The sequence below is a fragment of the Dendropsophus ebraccatus genome, chromosome 8 (assembly GCF_027789765.1).
Source record: "Dendropsophus ebraccatus isolate aDenEbr1 chromosome 8, aDenEbr1.pat, whole genome shotgun sequence".
Classification (NCBI taxonomy): Eukaryota; Metazoa; Chordata; class Amphibia; order Anura; family Hylidae; genus Dendropsophus; species Dendropsophus ebraccatus.
The window spans coordinates 48,613,711-48,631,259 of NC_091461.1; the positions used below are offsets into that span (position 1 = coordinate 48,613,711).

Below are 17,549 nucleotides of genomic sequence, written 5' to 3' on the forward strand. Positions count from 1 at the left end.
ACCACTAGAATAAAAGTGTGTAAATAGCAATTACCTTATCCTACCTGCAACAATGTGGACCTGATTACATGCATGTGCCAAAGTGGACAGTACTATAATTTGCCTTTGTTTAAAGTAGCATGAGGCTACCATTGTAATTGTAAAAATGGTAAAGGTACCAATTATGTTCTTCAAACATGTATAGTTCTGTATAAGAATGGTCATTTATACCACCTTCAAAAATGGTGCACCAGGTGCATTGAGGACACATCAATCAACACCAACACAAGACAATTTTGTGAGAAGCTTTGGCAATGTGTGATACTACATTTCACAATTTCTGCATCACTATATTGACTGTATCTTTAGTGAGTGCATGGCCCATGGTTGACCAATTCAGAAGTTTTGTCCAACAATCATGGGATAATATGGTCAAATGCAGCTTCCACAGATAGAAATAAATTGATGTAAAGCTGGTTAGCTTGTAGCTTAGGGGGTGTTTTTGACCATCTCATGCTTACTATAACAGCCACGGCCGCAGTACGTACCTCTTCCCGCAGCCGCCCTGTCTCCTCTGGCTGCAGCCACGCTCATCCTCCTGCCTGCAGCCGCGCTCATCCTCCTGACCGCAAGTGCTCCCGGGCGTCCCCAGCCTTCTGCAGTGCCTTCTCCTCCCAGACAGTCAAGCGTGTGCTTTCCCGTCTCCTCGGGAGCATGTGAGCTGGCTCTGCTTTAATTTAAAGTGACAATGTATCCCTAATTGGTCATGTACACAATCACCTCGCTATAAAGCTGCACCCATCCTCACGTTTCCTGTTGGAGCCTTTGCATGTCTCCTATCATGTGGTCCCAGCTCTCCAGTGATTCCTTCTTGTTATTCTTTCCTGTGATTCCTGCCATTCCTGGTTCCTGCTGTTCCTGGTACCAGCTACCTGCAGTCCCTGCCTGTTTCTGCTATCCCAATTGCAGTTGTGAGTCCTGCTGTGTTCCAGCTTGCCGGTTTACTTGTCTGCAGCTGCACCTTGCCCGCCGCTGCTAGCAAGCCAAGACAGGGCTAGCGGCCTGGGTGTCGCCTGCCACAGCAAGTCCATCCTGCCTTGTGGTGGGCACTGTTGGAGGCCAGCAGCCCCTTAGATTCCACTCCCTGGTGCGGTTTACGTCATAGCTAGTGATGGTAGAGCGTATTCATGAATCAAGTTGTTACACTTACCCTGTGGTCCCTTGCCCCATCTTCCATTTGTATACCGCATAGTGCAAAGATTAATTAATTAACTTTTCTCATTTGCAGTATAGGACTAAAAAATAGGAGAGCCTAGAAATAGATGTCTTTACTGTCTGTATAGTAAAATATATATTCCGGCACAAGAGTCCCTGAATTGAAAATTTTTATTGATGATCTTTCTTGCCAATTGTTTCCCCATGGTATTAGTGATATCTATTTTGGTAAACATCTGATTGTTAAGACCCCCTTTAATTCAAAGAACAATGGTTTAGTGTTCAACATTTGTTGAGGTAAAGCACATACTCTGTACAGTGTCCATACAGTGCAGGTGGGACATTGAATATGAAGTACATTTTTTGGGGGGTGAGAGTTGGACCACTGTTCTTTTAAGGCATCTGTTAGATATACAAGTACGTCTTTTTTTTTGGGGGGAGGCATATGGAGTGGGCTTAGGAATTGACCTAAATTAATAGACGATGGGTGCTAGCTATGTTAAAAAGCTGACTTCCGCTTGTGATGGGATCAAAGATATCTCAGGTTAAAAGGCTTAGTTATTTTTATGTACAGCTATAGCAAGACTCATCTTAATTTCTAGCTTGTATGTGCAATGGTAGCACCAAAGTTTATTGTGTAATTAAAAGTGGGCATGTACATGCTCTGTAAAATTGAAGAGTGGGCCCTCAATACTACAGTATGTGCTCTGATAGACCCAAGATGCCTTTGGCTGTTTCCATGCTTTCCCTAACTCTGTAGAACTGCATCCAACTTATTCAGCCAGCGATAGTTAAATGCCGAAAGATGGGACTCAAGCATTCTCTGGTTGCGCTCATCTCTACTATCAAAAAATGACTTATAATGACTTACTTATATATAGCCAGAAAACATGAAAATCTACCATGCAATCTAGACAAATTTTGAGCAAAGTCATAAAAACTGGCATCACTTTTTGGTGTTGTTTTTAAGCTTCTGCAGCTTGTCTATATTATTAACCTTCTTTGTCTCTTTTATAAGATATGGTTTTATTATGTAGACTGCATTTTTGGCGAGTTACTTGAGTCATTAATTTTATCTCCAATGTTCCCGTGCACAATTCTGTGTTTTACGTAAATTCTACTACCTATTCTTTTAACCTGTCAAGCTTAAAGAAAATTTCTGCATTTCCTTTGTTTCTGCTAATCCCCTTTTATTTGAAGTCTACTTTTAGACAGAACTATAAAAGTTATGTTCCAATTTATGATTGGATGACACCTTTATTAATTGTAGAAACCTAGAAAAAAATGTATGCAACAAGGATCAGTAGTCTGCTTTGAAACCTCAAAGGTTCTTATTACTTTTGAAACCTTGGAGTTCTTGTCTGTTCCCCGTGGACTTGCCTGACTGCTTACAGCAAATTTCCAATTACATTGCATATTTTCTTAGGCACCGCATATTGCACATGTCATGGTATATCACTGGAAGCTAAAACTGTTCAAGTATGTCATGCCATTTCTAAAAGTCTTAATTCACTTGGAATAAAAAAGAAAATCAGAATAAATGTTATACAAAAGCAGATTAATGTAACATAACCCAACAACATCTCGGCACAATGGACATAAATAAGTATATAAGAGTCATACATACCTTAGAATACATCAAAACACAAGTATTTGAAAGTAATTTTCAGCTCAAGTTTAAGCATTAAATTTGAGAAAGAAAACCTCTCAATAAGTGACGCTAAATAGTAAATTGTTGCCTATCAGTAAAATTTTTAGACACATAAAGTAAATGACAAGTATTAATTGGTGACAGGCTATAACAAGAAATAATTATGTTAGAGATCTGTGGTTCTGCAATCAGACATGTGGGTATATCAGTGATGGATTAATCATCTTGATACGAAATCAGAATTCAGGAGAATTTGTGTTTTTATTCAATTGCTAGCTATTTTAACATTATCTCTTGTAAGATACTTTGGAAATTCAGAATGAAATGCCTCTTCAATGCATTTCTGTGGTTTGGAAAGAAACTTAGGTTGGGCTAGTAAGGGTTTCTGAACTCTCTCTATGCTATCAAGCTACAGTATATATCTTAGTAGATGGATACAGATTAAAAAAAAAAAAAAAAAACAGGAATCTGACACATCCTGTACACCATCATTGGAATGACTTTTTGCAAAAGTTAAATGCAATACACACTTGCTTGCTGGTCCCAGCTCATTCTTTGCTGATTTCCATATACAACCAGCTTTCTCTTAATTCATTACCTTGTCAATATGCTCATTCCTATGTATCCCTGTGATGGGGCAATTGACATCTGCCTCATGAGGGGTTTTGCCTTTCTCTTAATTAACACAATAGGGTTATAGGTTTAACTTGATGGACTCTTATCTTTTTATAACATATTAACTACTGTATGTGATTAAAACTAAAGTGCTATAGCTACCTAAACGACTCCAGGTTTGAGACATACATAAATCCAACATGTATTTTTTAATTTTGTGGCACCCTACCATCCAAGCTATTTCTTGACCCTGGCATAGGAGCGCAATACCACTCTCTCACCAAAGTCACTGGTCATAAAAGTTCTTGATCTGCATCCTTCTTAGGTTCTGCAGCCCACCTTTCTCCCTTTCTTATGACAGCTAAATTATTAACTCCCTTATAGAGATGAGCGAACCCGAATGATCGGCATTTGATTAGCGGTGGCTGCTGAACTTGGATAAAGCTCTAAGGTTGTCTTTAAAAACATGGATACAGCCAATGACTATATCCATGTTTTCCACATAGCCTTAGGGCTTTATCCAACTTCAGCAGCCACCGCTAATCACATGCCGATCGATCAGGTTCGGCTGGACTCGAACCCGAACCCGTGTCGCTCATCTCTACCCCTTAGATTGGAGTGTACAGAACCCTCTAACTTATGATGATGGTTAGAAAAAACATATGGTTTCTGTTAGTTGGTAACTCCCCAGACATAAAACTTTTTGTTTCCACTCAACCCCTCTTCAACTCCAATCTACTAACATTGCACCTCTTCCTCCGCTTGCAATCTGCATAACTTTCTACTGCAGATATTCTTCTGCCCTCCCTCTTTTATTCAACCTTATCAACTATGTAACAATGTTGATAGCTAAAGCTTTGGCTTTCTAGGCATGATGGGAACTGTGGTTTTGCAACAGCTGGATGACCACAGGTTCCCCTATTTCTGACACAGAGGGTAAGCATTCACTGCCTTGTCACCATATATGGAAGCATCCTTTCCTATTCAACGTACTTAACAATGCTTTTTCATAAAAAAACTTAAAAAAAAACTTAAAAAAAATATCTTTTTATTTCAAATTAGCAATAATGACCCCATCTAAAATTATACACAGGAAACAGCTGTTTAGGTAAATAAAAACAAGTACTGTAAACATAAAGTAAATGGGTGACAGGCATTTACAGAGAGAGAGAGAGAGAGAAAGAGAGAGAGAGAGAGAGAGAGAGAGAGAGAGAGAGAGAGAGAGAGAGAGAGAGAGAGAGAAAGAGAGGACCTTTCCCACGAGTTCCTATAATCTACGAAGGAAAAGGGAAGGAAACAGGACATCAAGAGTGTCTGGTGAAAATATTGCTGGTAGTGTGGGAAAATCATTATTTGTTCAGAAAGAAATATTACTTGATGTGGGGAAGTGAGAAATGTTGGTATTGATCTTGAAGGTTAGCTTGAGCCAAATCTTAAATCTAAAAAGGATTTAATAGAATAAGAGCTGTGAATACATTGAACTCAATAGAACTTAGCTTGAGTTAGTGGCAGTAATTATATTGCCTTGTTACAACAGTACTCTGGGGACTTCTACTTCTTATTATGCAGCATCCTAAACTTCTTTACATAACTAAAATATGAAGAACATAAGACATCAGTATAAACGCCAACCTGACACTGTTAGAATTAAATGTTGGAAACCAGGCTTGGTCCAAAACGCTGTTCCATTATTATCCATAAAATTCACTTTTATCTTATGTCTAATTTCAGTGCCAGAGAATCTGTTATTTTATGAAACAGAAAAATCAAACTTCAAAATCTCCATTAGTAAATTTTGAAAAATGGGTATAAGGCAGTACTGGTATTCCATATATGATGCAGAGATAATCCATGCTTATTTTATGCCATAGACATCAGGGCATATTTCCATTCCTAGCCTTTCCCAAAGTCTAGGAATTAGCGAACTTTTGAAAAGTTCGGTCCGGTTTGATCCGGCTAACTTTTGTGAAGTTTAGATTCTTACAAACCGAACCCAAGACGATGTGAAAGTCTGATAGGGTATAGTTTCGTTTAGTTGCAGTTGCTATTATAATGAAAAAAGTGGAAAAAATCAAAGTGCAAAAATAGTGAACAAAAAATTAGCCAAGGTGTAAGTGATTACACGGGACATAGGAAACAAAGTTCCTTGGACCCAGTAGGGTGGAAAACAGACATTTAACAGTGGAACCAGCAGCAGTAATAGTACTGTATTGGACCTAGTATGGTTGAGAAAAGACAATTGATGGAAGAGGAGGAGGCAGCAGCACTTGATTGCACCCAGCCCAGTATGGTTCAGAAGAGACTATTGGAGGAGGCGGCACCACTTGATTGCACAAGCCCAGTATGGTTGTGAACAGACTATTTCAGGAGGAGGAGGCAGTACCTTATTGCACCCAGGTCAGTATGGTTGAGAACAGACAATTGATGGAGGAGGAGGATGTTCAGCCTTGAAATGGTGGCCTGGGAATCCTCGCTAATGATGTTGTTCAGCGCACATTCCAGAACACAGACGAGTGGGAGGATGTCATTGATCCAATAGCCATGCCTGCTCACAAACAGAGTCGCGTCCTCAAAAGGGATCAACAATTGGTAGGAAATGTTTGAAGAAACCTGTGCACTATGAGGTTTATCACATGTGCCATACAAGGTGTATGACTCAGCCTTCCATGCTGCACTGCAGAGACAATGTTTCTCCCATTGTGGGCTACAACACTTACCACTGTTAGTTGACGTGGGGTCAGCCATTCATATAATCTACTCCTTGGTGATCCGCAGGAGCTCCTGCCCACTGTGGCTCCATGGTGATATGGTGACATGGTGGAATAGTTTTTGAAAAAAATACCCCCCTCCACTTGGCTGTTGGTCAACATCAAATACATATTTTAGTGTGTACCCACTGTTAATGTGTATATCTACTATGTAGATATGTTTACTTAGCAGGACTCAAATATTGAGTTTTCATAATAATAAGTTTCCTAGGACTGAATCCAGCTTTTCCCAGCCCTCAGGGAGGAGCGACAAGCAATCTGCTGAGAGGATTTCAGAGATAATGAAGTGCGTCACTTTTTAATTACTGTTAGGCTGGATTTATACATTCTGTGTTTGCTCTGTAAAGCATACTGTTTCCCCACTTCCGGCATTATATTGATACATCATTCCGTGTGGAGAAACAGGCCAGTACAGGGATTCACCGTCCCTGTCATCTGTGCTACACGGAGCGAACATAGAACTTGTAAATCCAGCCTAAAACCAGAGATGATCGAACATCGGAAAATCTTAGGTTCTATTGAACTCAAATCTTGTTGAACCTTCTGCATTTGATTCCCGATGCCTTCCCGGTCTGTGGGGAAGGAGGAGACAGCCCGGGTACCGCCTGGAATTCCGGGATTGAGCCTATTACCTAGGCTGAATCCTGGAATTCTAGGTGGTACCCGGGCTGTCTCCTCCTTCCCCACGGACCGGGAAGGCATCGGGAATCAAATGCAGAAGGTTTGACAAGGTTCGAGTTCGATAGAACCTAAGATTTTCTGATGTTTGATCATCTGTACCTAAAACCACTCATCTCTAGGTATAACCATTTTAAAATTCAGGACTGCATAGGATCTCATACTTTCAAGACATCCCAGGGCTCATGATAATCCCATCCCACCCCCCTATTCCATATACCTGGAAAGTCTGTGTTTTAAGCTCAGCACTAGCTATTAATACCTAGATAAGCTTTAGTTTTATAGCTTAACAGGTTGCTTTACAGGTAACCAATTAGCAGGATTGTGCTGATACCGTTCCCGGCCGCACAGTATAGATTTACTGTGCAGCTCAGTCACAGGCGTCTCCCTGCCCAGATGAATTAGCAGCTGCCCCTCTCCCAGCCTCGCTTGGCATAGTAAAACATCTTTTTCTCCTTTGTAAAGCTACAGCTGCAGCTGCATCTGGTGGGCTCCGCGAGCAGCACCATAGATCTAAACTTTGCTGCTGGGAACCATATCAGCACAATCATGCTGATTGGCTACCTTTAAACATATGTTGATTGTACAATTTTGCCTTGATAAATTCTGCCAGGTTTGCTGCTGTCCATTAAAACCTTAGGACTTGAACCAGAACATTGTGGCCTATTATTTATAAGCAGAATATTAACATTTTATGGAAAAGTAAAAAAAGAAAAAATTGCTTTGAAGAGCATTTGTTTTGTTCCTATGAAGTAGCCAGCAGGATATAACATGAAAAAAGATTGATCTCAGCTTGCGGCAATTTGTGAACAAAAATGATTTCAACCGGCAGCAACTTCCATTTCCCATAGTGACATTAAACTTCTGTCAGATGCACAGATGTGCGGCATTGCATGTAATCCCTATCAAAGGCCTTCAGAGGTGAAAGCACATAAGAATAAAAGAGTTTTTACTATTCTGAACATTTACTTAATGTCCATGAGAACCACAGTGAGACTAAATAACAAAAGCTGCTACTGGACGCAGATAAAAAGAGAAAGGACTTGAGATGCTTTTTGTAACGCAACAGAGTCCCCATTAAAGGACAATTTAAGAAATTATCACAGAAATCCCCCTGTGAAAATTGACAGGAAAGGTACATCTTATAAGTAAAATGTTAGTTCATTTAATTCAGCAGGCACCCAAAAAAAGAGCAAAACATTTAGAAACAAATTTCTGAGTACACTTCTCAACAGGACAAGTCGTAAGGTTATGCAGATAGAAGAGGTAGCAAGTGTCGCTAAGATCTAAAAAAAATCACATTTTCAAGCACTATGGAGTGTGCGATGGGCTCTTAAGCAAGACCGAAAGCAAATAATTTTAGCCGCCTTAAAATGAGTAGTGATCAGTTATGGACTATAAGTTAAATTTGATGTCACTTACCATTGTCCTAACATTACCACTCTCTAAGGCTATTATGGTGTGGCACAAGACAGCAATGGAGGCTGGAATGAGATCTATCATCTTGTCTTGTACTCAATCATAGCCAAACATTGGTCTGGAAACTACATGTCAATACCATGAAGAGGCCTTGACATTGTCAAACCTAATCTATTTAGATAATTATGTTGTGGAATAGCCAGCAGAGCCGGCCTTAACACCTGTCTTACTAGGGCAATTGACGGGTCCCACAGTGCCTCTAGGGTCCCAGTTCCGCTGGACTCTCTCTTTGACTCCTCCTCCAGTGTGCTGCATGCACTGAGGAGATGCTAGGAGGCAGGAGACGTACTATGCAGGGCAGCACAAGGGACATGCAAAAACACAGTGACAGTGGAAGATCTTAGATCCCTCCTCTACTTACCAAGTGAGGAAACCGGAGTACCCGGAGTAAACGCACGCAAACACGGAGAAAACATACAAACTCTTTGCAGATGTTGCCCTTGGTGGGATTTGAATCCAGGACTCCAGCACTGCAAGGCTACAGTGCTAACCACTGAGCCACCGTGCTGCCCAGTTGGAGAAAGAAAGAAATGCACAGGTTTATGTGCTTAAATAAATAGCCTCTAAACTCTTGCCCAGTAAACAGCTCCTCATCTGCTAACTTCTCGGGTACTCTGAGCAGACATATGACAGATCATGTGAGTGTTATGGGTCATTATAAAACCTTCTGGAAATTGGGGTAAAGAAAAGTTTATAGACCACAGACCAGAGTCCAGTGGAGTTAGACACTGACTATAGCATGCTGTTTATTAACTCCTAGAGGTCTTAAAGAAACATCCCCTTCCACCTCAGTTAACCCTTCCCTAGTGGGCACAAGGGCTAGAATAATGTCTTTAGAAGAGATGAGCACAATGAGTCCTGGGAAACTGAGAGAAGTGTCCCAGGACTGAATGTATATTTTCCAAGAACCTAAGGAGGAGTGGCACGGAGTGGAGCAGAATTCAAAGCCTGCAGACTGATGGGCAGAATGCCAATAGAAACGAAGCACCTTGCTTTGTTTCTACTGTAAATTTGCTCATCTCTAGTTTTTAGACATAAAAATGTATACAATATTATATTTTATTGAGATAAGGTTCTTCCTTTTAAAGTCAACAGTTTTCTGACATTACTGCTCTTCTTCTGCTATTTTGCCCTATCTATAACTACTGTACAAGTATTTTTTAATGTCCATCAAATGCTTTTAGTGTTTTGAATGACAGGTTTTATGACAGCTTTTTAGGCAGCTTTTTAGGCTATTCTTCTTCCGAAAAGCTGTAAGCAATGATGTGAAAACAAATAATGTACACTTTACTTAATAAAAAAAAAAAATAAAGAGAGTGACTACATTTAAGTGTATCCATCATAGTCGATATGACATATGTTCTACAAGCACTAACAATAACATATGTTTTCTTTTAGACTTCAACTGCTACTGTTAATGTGGTGGTGACGGATGTGAATGACAATGACCCAGTCTTTGATCTTTACTTGCCTAGAAATCTATCAGTTCCAGAAGAAGAAGTGAATGCTTTTGTGGGTCAAGTCAGGGTGAGTGCACCATTATTTGATTATTGTGATACAGAAAGTAGGTGTTTGAATTGACTTGTGCTTTCACTCTTTCCTCTATAAGTTTAAAACCCTCTTATAAAAGAAGAACAATTAAAGAAAAGGTTGCCTAGATGAAGGTTGTCAAAAAATATAACCATATATCAAACCATATATTTATCTGGTCCAGAAGATTATAGCACTTAAAGGACAAGTGCCATGAAAAACTTTTTCCTAGTAATTGAAGCACATTACAAAGTTATATAACTCTGTAATATACTTCAATCACCTATCTGCCTCCCTTCCCTGTCTTTTCCCCCCTCCACCCCCCACCAGGAAGTGTCCTGACTCACACAGACCTGATTACTGTCGTCACCGTCACCAGGCAGCTCCTTCTTGTGAGGATGAGTCATCAGCAGGAGGGCTGCTCTAGGTCCTGTTACACCAGCCTCCCCTTCCCCCTCCTTGTCAGGTGACTCTGCTTGCTCAGCTTATCTTCTCTAGTGACATGACTCCTTCACTGAGTCCAGGGCAGCAGGAGAGAGGGTATGAGGGGAGGGGGGAGCTGCCTATGTGCCGGAGTCAGTCTGAGATAAGATAAGCAAGTGAGATGTGACAAGTAATGGCTTGCAGTTGTTCAGCCAATGGGAGCTGAGCAAGCCTGTCACCTGACAAGGCAGGGGAGGGGGGACGACAGTAATTAGGTCTGTGTGAGTCAGGACACTTCCTGGTGGGGGGTGGAGGGGGAAAAGACAGGGAATGGAGGCAGATAGGTGATTGAAGCACATTACAGAGTTATATAACTTTGTAATGTGCTTCAATTACTGGGAAAAAGTTTTTCATGGCACTTGTCCTTTAAAGAGGACTTGTCCTCTGTCTCCTTAAGTCTTTTAGGAGTTAAATCTTTATTAACTACCCCAACTTTCAAGGTACATAGGGGGGCATTTACTAAGACTGAAGTCTCATGAAGGTCCTTGGCAAAATCCAGTGGCTTTAGCATTCAGCTGATTCATTAAGAAGTGTACACTTCTTTATATATCAGGTTCTTCAATGACTGTACCACACACCACATGCTAACTCCTTAGCAAGTGTACATTTCAGCTACAGTACTGTATATGCTAGGTCTCTAGTGTTGTAGATTCTGGTGGCACTAAGGCCTCATCACCCTTTTTAGACTTGGTGTCTGGTGTAAAACAGCAAAATGTTGCAAAAATATGCAACCTTTTTACACCAAACTGCAGGCACAGGATGGGATTAGAGATGAGCGAACCTCGAGCATGCTCAAGTCGATCCGAACCCGAACTTTCGGCATTTGATTAGCGGGGGCTGCTGAAGTTGGATAAAGCCCTAAAGCTATCTGGAAAACATGGATATAGTCATTGGCTGTGTCATTGGCCATGTTTTCAAGACAACCTTAGAGCTTTATCCAAGTTCAGCAGCCCAAGCTAATCAAATACCGAACGTTCTGGTTCAGATCTACTCAAACCCGAACCCAGGTTGCTCATCTCTAGATGGGATAAATACCTTAGATTTGTTCTTTAGGCCTGAGAATAGCTCATGATTAAAAAATAAAATAAATTATTATTTTTTTTTTGTTAGCCAGTAGAGGTATCAGTTCTTATACACTTTGGTCCTTTTAGCACAAAGTACCATCACATGGATTTTTCTAGTTAACTGTTGCTATATATCAGAATTCTCCATAAAACATGGTATCTTTGAAGTATTTTTTCGTAAAGTGTAACAATAATAATGCTTTTATTTGTATAGCGCACACAGATTCCGCAGCACTTTACATAGTTTTGCCAATTATTGCTCCCTGTCCCTAATAGGGCTCACAATCTAAATTCACCTATCTCTAAATTCACGTATATTTTTGGGTGTGGGAGGAAACCCACGCAAACACGGAGAGAACATACAAATTCTTTGCAGATGTTGCCCTTGGTGGAATTTGAACCGAGGACTCCAGCGCTGCAAAGCTTGGTGCTAGACTTTTATTGGAGCTTGTCTCTTGAGACAGAATGAGTGTTGATTCAGGATGACGTGAAGAGTGCTACTGCTTGCTTCTCCTAGCCATATTTAGAACGATCTAAACTTTTAACATATCTGTGTTACATGTCAAAAATGTATTTTTATCTAAATGACTGTTACATTAAAAGTGTTAATAAACTTTTATACAACATATGACATGTCATACATTTCTGAATTACAAAGAAACAAAAAAAAATTAACCCTAGCATTACCATATATACCCCTGAATGCAAAATGTATGCAAAAATCTTGCACTATATCCACTGATGATTACCAGTGGTTTACCCGTCATGCTGCCGTTAAGTGTAGACAGAAAGGCTCTCGGCGTGAGCCCTCTCTGCAGCCCGCGGTCCCCGGTTGCTATGTGCAGCAAGGGACTGCGGGTATTAGCCGGCGCGGCCGATCGCCGCGGCCGACTATTTAACTATTCAAATGCAGCTGTCAAAGCTGACAGCTGCATTTGAATAGCAGCTGTGCCCCCTGACCCTGGTGTCTAGTGGGGGATCTCCCCCCCACGATGCGATCGCGGAGGGGAGATCACTTGTACTGAGCCGGCCGGGGCTCAGCGTCGCTCCGACGCTGTTCCCGGCTCGGCAATCTATTCAGATGGTCTGCAGCAGACCATTATAATAGAGCCATGATCTGATGGATCATTGCTCTATTATATACACAGGATTGATCTCAATGGGAGATCAGTTCTGTGTATATAGAAGTCCCCCAGGGGGCTTCATATTACTGTAAGTGAAAGTAAAAAAAAAAAGTGTTTTTATTAATAAAAAATCCCCTCCCCTAATAAAAGTTTAAATCACCCCCCTTTTTCCCATTTTACAAATAAAAATAAATTAATAAATAAACATGTTTGCTATCACCGCGTGCGTAATCGCCCGAACTATTAATTAATCACATTCCTGATCTTGCACGGTAAATGGCGTAAGCGCAAAAAAGTCCCAAAGTGCAAAATTGCGCATTTTTGGTTGCATCAAATCCAGAAAAATTGTAATAAAAAGCGATCAAAAAGTCTGATAGAAAGATACTGATAGAAAGAATGCATCATGGTGCAAAAAATGACACCTCACACAGCCCCATAGACCAAGGGATAAAAGCGATATAAGCCTGATATAAGCGATTTTAAGGAACGTATATTTGTTAACAATGGTTTGAATTTTTTACAGGCCATCAGATAATATAAAAGTTATACATGTTACATATCATTGTAATCATAACGACTTGAGAAACATATATAACAAGTACATTTTTCCATAGGACACACGGCGTAAAAATGAAGCCCCCCCAAAGAAAAATAATTGCGTTTTTTTTTTTCAATTTCACTGCGCATATAATTTTTTTCTGGTTTCGCGGCATAGTTTATGGAAAAATTCAGCATGTCATTGCGAAGTACAATTAGTGACGCAAAAAATAAGGGCTCATGTGGGTCTGTAGGTGTAATATTGCAAGTGCTATGGCCTTTTATACACAATGAGGAAAAAACTAAAACGCAAAAACGAAATTTAGCCCGGTCCTTAAGGGGTTAAGGAGGAAACGTGTTAGGAGTGTTAGGAAATAATAAAGATAGGAAAACTCTGAGATAGTGAGTGTACATATAAATACCTTATTATCTATTGACATAAAATTGCACATAGGCTAGTATGCAATATAACGGATTGGTACATGATAATTCTTATTGCATCATGGTAATGTGCTTGTAATGCATGATTTCAATTTTTGTTATAAGTTATATTTTTAAGGTTGAATTTGTGTGAAAGAACCAAAACTTTTGATTCAGGCTATGTTCACACACTGTGAGAGACCGGCTGTTCCGTGTCTGGGAATGCCCGGTCTCTGAAAAGATCATCCCAGCTGGTACTGCAGTACCGACCGTAGGATCTTTAGCGCCGCAGAGTTCTGACGCGGGCGCATCCAAGCACTCCTGCATCAGAACACCCTACTGCACACTATGGAGCGTGTGGCTGGAGCTGCACCCTCCATAGTGTGAACTGACAGGGTTTTCTGCGGCCGCTATTTACTGAATACTGACATGTCAGTTTTCTATGGCGCCGCTAGGATCCCATCCGGAATGTAAACCATGTCTCTTTGATAATTCTAAAAACTTTATAGCTGGATGTTACCATCAACTTTTTATGCTGATACTATACTGACAGCATCGGGTTAAGTAATGATACATCCTGTTAACATGAGGAATGGTAATGTCCACTTGGCACAGTGCACCATCTATATTATCTACTTAGCATTGGTACCGACATTACATAGAAGAACTTTAACCCCTTAAGGTCAAAACCAATTTTCGTTTTTGCGCTTTTGCTTTTTCCATTTTATGTTTAAAAGTCTATAGCGCTTGCATTTTTTCGGCAAGAGACTTATATAAGCGCTTATTTTTTGCGAAACCAATTGTAGTTTGCAATGACCGGCATTATTTTTCCATAAAATATGCTGCGAAACCGGAAAAAAATCATTTGCACTGTCAAATTGAAAACAAAAACAAATTTGTTTTGATTTCGGGGAGTTTTGCATTTACGCCGTTTGCCCTATGGTAAAACTGACTTGTTATGCATGTTCCTCAAGTCGTTACGATTACAACGATATGTAACATGTATAACTTTTATTGTATCTGATGGCTTTTAAAAAAATCAAAACATTGTTAACAAATACACGTTCCTTAAAACCGCTCCATTCCCAGGCTTATAGCGCTATTATCCTTTGGTCTATGGGGCTGTGTCAGGTGTCATTTTTTGCGCCATGATGTGTTCTTTCTATCAGTACCTTGATTGTGCATATACGACTTTTTGATCACTTTTTATTACAATTTTACTGGATTTGATGCGACCAAAAATGCGCAATTTTGCACTTTGGAATTTTTTTGCGCTGACGCCGTTTACCTTGCGCGATCAGGAATGTTATTAATTAATAGTTCGGGCGATTACACACGCGGCAATACTAAATATGTTTATTTATTTGTTTATTTATTAATTTATATTTATAAAATGGGAAAAGGGGGGTGATTTGGACTTTTATTAGGGGAGGGGATTTTTTATTAATAAAAACACTTTTTTACTTTTTTTTTTACATGTACTAGAAGCCCCCCTGGGGGACTTGTATATAGACAGCACTGATCTCTCATAGAGATCAATGCTGTGTATATACACAGCAAAGATCCATGAGATCGGTCATAGATTGCTATGGCCTGCTGCAGGCCATAGCAATCTACTGCCGAGCCGGGATCAGCGTCATTCCGACGCTGAGGCCCGGCACGGGCAGAAGAACGGATCTCCCCCCGCGATCGCATCGCGGGGGGGAGATCCGACCCACTAGACACCAGGGATGTGATGTCTGAAGCCCTTCAATGCAGCTGTCAGGTTTGACAGCTGCATTGAAGTGCTTAATTATCCGGCGCGGCAACAGGACCCGCGCCGGCTAACAGAGGCACTGCCCGGCTGCACGTGTCAGCCGGGATCAGCGCCGTTCAGAGCGGGGTCCCGGCGGGACCCCGCTCTGAACACCCCCCGCGGCACCATGACGTATCAGATACGTCATGGGTCGCTAAGGGGTTAATATTCGTCATAAAAAAGTCCCTCCCCCTCACCCCAAAAAGATTGTACTACATTTGAATAGGGATTAGATATCCGCAATCTTGAGAGAGTTTATCTATAGGGAATGGCTTTGCTTCTGACAGTTCAAAATAGACTTTCATGACATATTCTTATTTTTAAGTAGAGAATGAAAACTTGTCTGGTTAGTAGCACTCCGTGGAAATAGTCTTTTTAGTATTCAAGAGTATAGAACATCTCCTAGTGATTTTTTCCCAAACACTTTAACGCAATAGGGCCCGATCACAGCCTAAACATCTCACAGATGACATTCAATTGAGGGCTATGATTCATGATCCTGATATAGGTGAGGGCAAAAAGCATTTCATTACTAACTGATATATATGCGTCTGCAGTCTTTTGAAAGCGAAAAAAATATTAAACTATCTCTGTCATTTCGGGAGAAGCAATAGAAGGTGAATATGTTCAGCAGTTATTGCTTTGTAGAGAATTTTGTTTTATTATTGATTTTTATGAAACCAGGGAATGCTCGTTTTGTTTATTCCCAAGGAAGAAAATAAAAACTTTTCTTCACCCACAAAATGAGTTTAACATTTTCAACTAAATTAAAAGGGTCCTGTCACTTTTTTTTAATATAAAATATAATACATAACATTGCTTGAGTAAACTTTTCTTATGGGTTCTACGTTCTATATGTAAATCATCCTTTAAACAAGCCAAGAGGCCTGAGAAATTTACTACCTCCACCTTTACTATGTAAATCAAATTCTCTATTCAATAAAGCAGACCATAGACATTAAATATTATGACTCCATTAAAAATCCAATGTCTGAGAGCTGTCACGCCTTGAGGCATGGGTGGGAATTAATCAGATCAGATTTTTTCTGTTTTATTTTATTGTTTTTCATTAGAAAAACAAGAATAGAGGAGTCTGATAGTTGCTGATATTCCAAGCTGGGTGTTCATACTAAAAAAAGGATCCATTCAATCAGCTTAAATGTCATTGACACTTAAGAAAACTTTCGACATGTCATAGAAAAATGTTAAAAATTTGTAAAGTCTGGATGCACAAATCCCAGCAAACGGTCAGGAGAAGTGCTTAGATGAATTTCTTCACATCCATAGTAAAGCAATGGACCTAAACTTATGCAGCAATCAGTAGCACATGCAGATCTGAGGGGCAGAGAAAGAGGTAAAGTTAAACCGGTTGAATACCAGAGAGGGCCAGATGGGTGAAAGGGTTGTGTTTTTCTGGGCACAGCGCCATTCTACAGTGTCTCTTTTTTTTCATTACCCGGAAACCTGCAGTTTGCTCTGCCCTTCATACAGTCCCCGTATACAGTTGTTTTAGTGCTCCCCCCACACCAAATATGTCGACTGACTTTTGAAAATATTTTTTCTGGTTTAAAAAGTAGTCTTGTACCCATGAAAATACAGTATAATAGACTAGGTAGCCTATGTGCTAGATTTATAACTGTGGCTCATGCTGTATAGTTAATTAAATGCGTCTTTAGAAATAGTTTTTAAATTTATACTACTTATCAGTTTTCTTATCTTACGCCAGTGTTTAGTTTTAAACTTTTGGCATATGTTTTTTTTGCACAGTGTTGCATTTAAGGCTACATTCCTTTCTGATAAGCCTAATAAAAATGTATGCCTTGCTGCTCAGTGTATTAAGTGTAAACTTCAGCAAGCACATTCATTCTGTAGCCAGCCTGGCAAATGTTAACTGAGCAGTGAAGCACACAATGCATGTTTTAGCCTTCAGAGTGTAGGAACAGGGACTTCTGCTGTTTGACAGGTGTCCTTGCTCCTGTACTTTCTTTGAGAGGCACCCTATACTAGCACACCAGAAAATGCATTCGCCTGAAATTAATCCCCTAACATTCTGACCCGTTCAAATTTTTTTGTAAAATTCTAAGTAAATTAAATATCTTAAGAATCTGTTTAAAATATTTCTAGTAAACATACATTGAGCTCATGAAACTGGTGGTGCGGTATACTTGGGCTAACTGTGATTGTGTTGTCCCTAGCCCACATATACCTGGA

The 17,549-nt window shown here is 40.1% G+C and overlaps 1 protein-coding gene across 1 annotated transcript in view; it reads left to right on the plus strand.

The window, feature by feature from the left end:
* Positions 1-17,549, plus strand: part of PCDH15 (protocadherin related 15) — a 796,162-nt gene that overhangs the window by 379,104 nt on the left and 399,509 nt on the right. Inside the window, exon 17 of the mRNA XM_069981835.1 lies at positions 9,784-9,912. Coding sequence (XP_069837936.1) covers positions 9,784-9,912 — 129 coding nt within the window. The remainder of the gene's footprint in view (positions 1-9,783; positions 9,913-17,549) is intronic.